Raw genomic sequence first — 7,936 nt, forward strand, 5'->3', positions numbered from 1 at the left:
GATGAATCGATGATTTCAGAATAGAAAAAGCATCAGATATTTTATTCAACTGGTGTCAATAGAAACCTTAGGGGGAGTGTGCTTAAAATTAAGCTTTAATAGAGATATCTTGATTCGAGGATTTCAGAAAAGAAAAGTATTTGATCATTTATTCAATCAGTGTCAATAGAAACCTATAGGAGTAGGCTTGATATTAAGCTTTCATAGAGATATCTTGGATCGAGAATTTCAGAATAGAAACGTATTAACAGTACATCATTTATTCAAGCGGTGTCAATAGAAATCTGAAGGAGTAAGCTTGAAATTAAGCCTTCATGGAGATATCTTGAATCGAGAATTTCAGAATAGGAAAGTATTAAATCATTCATTCAACCAGTGTTATCGGTAAGCTAATGGAGTAGGCTTGAATTTGCGAACAATTAATTGACGTCAAGAAATACGAGTGGACAAGCATTTACATCTTCTGAAATGCTGATTAATATCAATCGTAATTACTAATTGGGATAAACTATTTATAATGGAATGCTCATGAGAAGAATAGGACCTGGACTCTATTCATTGGACTCTATTCATGATCGAACAATTAATTCGGGGCGCCCGAGATTTATTTGTTACTTTTTGTGTTATAGTAGCTAACCTACAACGAATAGCAAGCTATGGACTGACTACTGTGTAACGTACACCAATAGGACACTGGCAGAAGATTAAAAACTCTTCACTATCGTTTCAGCCCTATAAATATGCTCTTAGTATGAGAAGAATTTTACTTGTGGCGAAGTGAATTCCTGTTGGCTATGATCGTTACTACCTGTAGGTAGCTACCATAAATAGTATTGGAAAGCATCATCATCAAATACTCGAAACTATTTGACTTATAGTTTTATCGTTTGGACTCTTAAGCTTCAGTTACCGGTACTGTTACATCGCCGTCTCATTCTATTAAAACTTTTCAAAAATATCTCTATACTTTAAGGACGTACACTTAGCTTCGTAGTCTATCATTTTGTACACATTTAATGTCGACATTTCAACACCGTAGTTAAGAAAATATTAATCTAGTTTGGTAGCCGATATTCTTCTAAGGTAACATTCAATCTGTATTTACAGTTTACAAATAACAAAATGGATATCAAGAAACCAAGATTTACTATTGGCATTAAATTACTCCTTTTAATTTTAATGGTTACCCATATCGCTGATATGAAAGTCACTACTTCTACGGAGAGTTATCATTATCCTAACCCTACGAATGAACAACTAATGCAATCGTTAGAAGGATTTGTTCAATACTTTGAAAACAACTATAAATCTTTCATATTTGGTGCTTATTATGGGCTAGTTCGATGTGGAGGTGTTATTTTTAAAAATTTAGATTAACAGTTAAACAAAAGTTGCGCGTTATGTTATTGTAGGAAGGAAGTTCAGTGTTTTAATTTTAAGAGTTACAACAGCCGTAAGTTTACTCAGGGACTTCTATGAGAAGTCTCTGATTTACTCTTTTCTAGCAGTCTTTAATACGTATTATGGACAACATTATCGTCATTTACGTATCGAGATGAACATAGAAGTGAATATTTTTATCGCTAAATATCGAAAGAACTCAATACAGTAACGGCATGGAGCTAGTCAATATATGATTATACTTTAGTTACTACATCAAGTTTTTACTATTGCGTGTGAAACATATCAACTATTCTGTATGAACGATTACAATCATTGTAGAGTGGTACTATTCCCTATGGAGTTTTAAATCTATAGAAGATGTTGCGAATGTACGCGTATGTGTTAGGTTATAATAAAGAAGAAAGAGCTGGAAAAGTAGTTGTTCACTTTCAGCTTTCCTGTACGATTTCTACAGTTAGTTAGTTACCGTAGATAGATTTTAATCATCACCAGTTTACTTTTAACTTAATCAGTGAAATAGCATGTAATACAGTATATAAGGTGCTGACCTAGGTATTTCTAATGAACTCCGTAACTACTGTACTGTACTGTATACAGATATATTACACAAACTGTTAGCAACTGAATTCACGCACAGATTAATCAATAGCAAATGCCTTATTACTAAATCAGTAAAACGTTTTATAATTCGTAACCATTCTGCCTTGACCATTTCTTATTGCCTTAATTAACCGCAGCATATACGTATATACGAGTATCTTTATGTTTATAAAGTCACCAGTCTGTATCGTGCTTTGATGATTGTAGAAGTAGTCTTTTAGTAACAATCTATAGACAGAAATCGATTCCAAAACAATAAAATAAACTTCAGAAGACAACAGTAACTAACGTATTGAAATGAAATTTACGTTACGAAAGTTGGAAATAAGAAAAATGAATTAAGTCAATCAGGCCGATATTAGATTGAAGTATTATGTCTGTTTAGCCTTAAAAAAATAAAGCATTTGATTAAGTAAACCATATTTAGATCATTCTGTTTTCGGGTGATTATACTTTATTATCTTTCATTCATATTTTATTTCTTCTACTATATTAGTCGATCTTGCACACCTATTATTAATGATTGACTTACGGGCGATTTTATTCAATTTTATTTTTATTTTTCAAGAATACGTAAAAGCAACTCTTGACGACTACTATCGCGGATTATCTATTCTAAATGTTCAACAACTTAATCGTATAAAACAAATCCATAAAAGAATTATTGATGTATCGAAGAAAATTCAACCAATTTTGGCTAAGAACTCACAGTCCTATCGCCAGCTTCATAAATTGACACAAACTCCAATTACAGTGCCAGAAGGACTCGTTAGTCTAAATTTTACAGAACTTCATCATGTTGTACTCCACGACGGCTCGCCCGAATCTAAAAATTGGGAGAACATTTCGGATTCATATTTGCATATGATTTCAGGTTCAGGAAATTATCAAGTGTGCACAATTACAAGTAAGCTGATAATTATTATTAAATATTAATTACGTCATTTCTTCTTCTTCTATTTTCCGTCAGTCTAAATATAAAATATCAATATCAATTAGTTTCATCAACCTTAAATTATATGTAAACTCAATTTGACTTCTCTTTATTAACGAAGATACCAGTTGGGCAGACATAACCAATTATCATACTGACGGCTATATCATTACCCATCAAATGTTAAATATTCTCACTGGTCAGCAATTTAACTGCACTGAGAAAATGGATAAGCTAGCTAAAGACTTAGGAGGAATCAAAAAAGTGACAGAAGTACTATGCACTCAAATTTATAATGAGATGCAGCAAGAATTAAAGAAAAGCTTAACATTTGTCCCGCTACAAGATTTATTTTTAGAGCAAATGTATACGTGCGGAGCTTGGGGCGGTTACCGAGAATTTCTGAACATGGAATATTTATCTATGTTTTTAAATTGGCAAACTACAGCAGGATGTATTGCAGCCTATTATGGTCCATTCGTTAGTTTACATCCCAATATGACTAAAGAGTATGTTATTGCCTTGAAATAACTAACAGCATCATCATTTGCGATAGATTATATTAATTTCGCATACCAGTATCCATACTTAATGCAGACTTTATTTCATATAAATTAATGTTCGATAACTATTAAACGTCGACAATGAATCATTTGTTATTCGTATTTTCTATAGCTATACTGAAGATGATAGCCGGTATTTATTTGCGTCTGATCAGCTACTAATAGACAAGACTATAACAGGTAGAAATTAACTTCTAATCAATTGTAATATTTTAATTCAGATGTACAATCACTGTAAGATCACATGCATATTCGTTTAGATTAGAGTGATTAGCTTAAAAAGTAAATGCAATTTCATGATATTTTAGATTTTTTTCCCTTAGATCAATTTAACTATTAACTTTAAAAGTAGAATCTTTGATAAATATACCATCATGATAGTGATATATTATTGGATACCTTGTAAACCTATCAAGTTCATAGAATAGGTTGCTTATCCTAGCTAACTTTATATCGTGTTGTAACATGAGAAGCAATTGATAGCTCATTTTATTATTTTAATCTTGAATGAAAGTGCCTAAAATGAAATTTATTGATTAATGTTGCAGTAATTGTGTTAATTTACCTTCAAAAATTATAGGTGATTGCGATCAACATACTACGGCTATAGGAATGAGTCTAGTAGCCGCATTCTTACATTTAGGTTCTCTTAAAAATCAACCGTTATACTTACACACACCGAAGACTTCGGCGATTCCAGCTCATAACAGGACGTATCTAACATTTATTATACTTGGTGTTACTATTGGTATAATAGTTATCATTGTAATGCTTATGGTATTTTTAAAGGTGTACTCCCGTTATTCCCTTCGTAATAAAGAGTACGCTTATCAAAAAGTGAAGAATAAAGAATAAATATTTCATGTAAAGAAATAAAGAGCTAGATACAATGTACGGTACTAGTCTTCTATATCAAAATTATGCCTACTACTGTCTTGATAAATTGATTGTAATATCTTTTTTTTAACGAAAAGTAACACATGCACAAGAAATAACTTGTTCGGTCGAATTTCGTCTTCTATAATTTCCAATTTAATAACCATCTGTATAATAAACTGACGAGACGAAGTAAATTTATAGTTTTATAATTATTAGACCTAAATACGCATAAACTCGGTAATAACGTGCTTTCTAAATATCGTAATTAATTTAGGTAGTATCTCGATAAACAAAGCGAATTTTATATTAGTGCATATAAAATGTTACAATAGCAATTAACTTAATCATCTCTCTTTTAATTTATTATATGAATTGCTGATGTGTCATTCGAATATTGTATTTTCAATTGTGTTCTTAAGTTATATCTTTTATTAATATGTAGTTATAGTGCTTCGTTTGTAACGATAAATTTCATCAAAATCGCGTTAGAAGTAAATTTCACATGATTTATATACACGAATGTGAGGTATTTGCCTCTGGGTTCCCTGGTTGGCATATACTTCAAGCAAATATTTGAGTATTATTTAATCATGTATTATTTTTCAATAAAATTTATGCACTACTGATGTTTACTAAGTAGGAATTCAATTCAACTGAAAAGGAAAAGCAAGCAATCTAATATTGAGACTCTAGCTATATAGAGAACTATCTACGCATAAAACAAGTTATTATCGTTATCTAAATTTAGATTTTATAGCAGCAATAAATAATTAAAAGCTTCTCTTACATTATCGTGCATCTCCAAAGTCTCTTATCTAAATTAATATTTCGGGTCTCAATATCGAATATGTAATTACACCCATAATATCAAAGCATACTAATAACAGCTTCTACTCTAAAATTAATATTAATAACCAACGCCACCAAGTACATAGGGACTGTTTTAGTCATTGATTTCTTATGGTTAATAATAATCTAGTAACTTTAATATTTTGTAAAATCAGAATTAAACAAAATTATGTACATTGAGGGCATCTCGAATGAAAACTTTAGAGTAAGAATAATTCCACTAGTATCAAAGTACCTCATCTACAGTAGTCTTGGAGTCAATGGTACCTATATAACCAACATTAAAATATAATGTACGAATGCAGTAATATTGCACGATACTATTTTACACAGCAATATCAAGTGTAACATGGCATAGTACGGTGTCTTCGGCTAAATGCAGCTCGTTAGCAAAAATCAAATCTGTACTATCATGTTATCTAGTAGCTACTGTACGAAATCATTGCTGGGCAAGATAAATAAGATTGCCCTTAACATGAAGGATGATTAATAAGACGAATGAGATGATAAAAGTATGCATTATCAGAAGCGCCATAGTTTGAGTCTGAAGAGGTTATAAGTTACTATGTTATAGTTGAGTGTACAGGAGTTGACTAGTATATCGAAAAAATAATTATGATCCATTAATATCTAATGAATATGCTAATGTAAATCGATCATTTAAGCTATTATATACAGGATTATCATAGAAACAATAAAAGCCTTAGTAATGTCGGAAATGGAACAATGAAATACTTGTCTATAAGAATAATTAAAATTTGGACTATATTCATCATTGAGTAGGGTAATTAAACTAAAGGCCCCCTCGGGCTAATTCGTCATAAATCACGTCATTGTAGAAAAATCTCACTGTGGTACGAAGAGATGAAGTGATTGTTAAAAAATATTCATTAAATAATACTATCTTATTCTTGTCTACTTCAATAGTTAGATGTAAGGCTCTCCATTGGTATCTAGAAATAGCCCTTTTAGTGTAACAGCAGTTTTGTATACGGCGAACTTCGATTAATACTAATCGGCGCTACCTGTAGATAGTCTTTCCTATTAGTCTATTTTAACCTTTTACTATCCTCGTATTACCAGTAAAGTGCTCTAAATCAATTAAAATATACATTCTTTCATATAGCAGTATTAGTTTGTAGTTCGATAGTTTATAGATGTGAAAGTTAAGTCGCAGTCACTAAAATTATCCTACTAGTCTCTCATTTAGGTAAACCATAACTATAGCTTATCGTGTAATCATCTTCTATACGTTCAAGTTTGATATACAACGTAATATTAAAGAAACATATTGATATAATTCACTAAGTGCTATTCATAGGAGATAATTTAATTCTGTGTGACACAAAAAATAAAATGGATGTCAAGAAATTGAGATTGACTTCCACCATAAAGTTATTTTTCTTAATTTTTATGATTGTCGATCTCATTGATATCGAAGCTACTACTTCTACTAGCAGCTATCACTACCCTGTAGTTACCAATAACCAGATGATTAAATCTTTGGAAGGAATAATTCAATACTACGAAAATAATTATCAACATATCATACTTGATGGATATTTTGGATTTACTGGAAGTAAAGGTATTCTTTTCCGATGTCTAGATCGATATTATTAATAGCCAGTAGCATTCTAGTCGTAAACGTGTGATTTGACGAAAATGGGGGATTTCAGACTATAACAGTACTAGATTTTTTTCTTTCTTACGATATTACATAATATTATATCATAGAATATACTATATTAATGATTATTATTACTCATAAATCTCAACTTATACAGGAATTGATATTTTTATCTTCTGCTAAATATTTATTATAAGCAAAGTTGTCAAGTTAATGTGATACTCAGTTATAATTATTAGGTTTATTTATATTGTGATCATAATATAGTGCAACTACAGCATACAGAGTACAATCGACACGATTGTAAAAGTATTCTCTACGGACCGCAAAACAAGTTTTAATTCTATAGGGAGTGATTAAAAACTTTAGATTAGACTATATTACATGATATTATTTGTACAAATCTTCTTTAGCCTACAATAGTAGAAATAACACAGAATATAGTTGCTCAGGGTCAATTCCTTTTCTATCATGGGAATGATAGAATCACTAATACTGTAAAGAAGAATTGACGATTATCAATTTACTTATACCTTGATCGGTGAAGAAAGGCGTTGTATACGGTCTTATGTTAAGTACTACTTATTCTATCGATAACTGAAGTAATATATTCCGCTATATATCAGCACTGCACATTTGTACAGCTTTCTGCCTCTAAACTCATCGATCAGTGTAATAATACATTCGATTGATGATCTTAGTGAATATTAAAAAAAAGTGCAAGACGATAAATTACTGACTGGGCATAAAGTTTCGAACAATTCTAAAATAGCCTAGATTATAACGTAATGTATCACTAGCATATATCCGAGATAGACATGGAGAACTGAACTAGTCATAAAACTATAAAATATCATTTTATCATTCCTTGATTTACTGTACATTACAAATTTAAAATTATTTGAAGTTTTCATGCACAGAAATAGCCTCTCAATAAATTTACCTGTTAAGATATTAATTAAAGTACTGTAATTTGCTCTTTGTGACGTATTTTTGAATAACATAGAAGTAAATCTTTAGCAATAGTTCAAAGTCTAGCCGTTATAGGTACTTTGAGAATAATTTAGAATCACAACCTAA

General features: G+C 30.7%; 2 protein-coding genes across 2 annotated transcripts in view; both read left to right on the plus strand.

Annotated features, from left to right (window-relative positions):
- Nucleotides 1–1,122: 1,122 nt before the first annotated feature.
- Nucleotides 1,123–4,356, plus strand: TRIADDRAFT_62293 (uncharacterized protein; the record flags this gene model as incomplete). The annotated part of the gene is made up of 5 exons (XM_002118214.1): nt 1,123–1,351; nt 2,573–2,911; nt 3,060–3,447; nt 3,614–3,681; nt 4,082–4,356. The coding sequence occupies 5 exons, from the start codon at nt 1,123–1,125 to the stop codon at nt 4,354–4,356; spliced, it is 1,299 nt and encodes a 432-aa protein (XP_002118250.1).
- A 2,229-nt stretch (nt 4,357–6,585) lies between these two features.
- TRIADDRAFT_62294 (uncharacterized protein) overlaps nt 6,586–7,936 on the plus strand; it is a gene marked incomplete at both ends in the record, with an annotated part of 3,700 nt that continues 2,349 nt past the window's right edge. Inside the window, one exon of the mRNA XM_002118215.1 lies at nt 6,586–6,814. Within this exon, the coding sequence (XP_002118251.1) occupies nt 6,586–6,814 (229 nt within the window). The remainder of the gene's footprint in view (nt 6,815–7,936) is intronic.

The sequence above is a fragment of the Trichoplax adhaerens genome, genomic scaffold (genome assembly GCF_000150275.1).
Source record: "Trichoplax adhaerens TRIADscaffold_40 genomic scaffold, whole genome shotgun sequence".
In the NCBI taxonomy this organism is placed as follows: Eukaryota; Metazoa; Placozoa; class Uniplacotomia; order Trichoplacea; family Trichoplacidae; genus Trichoplax; species Trichoplax adhaerens.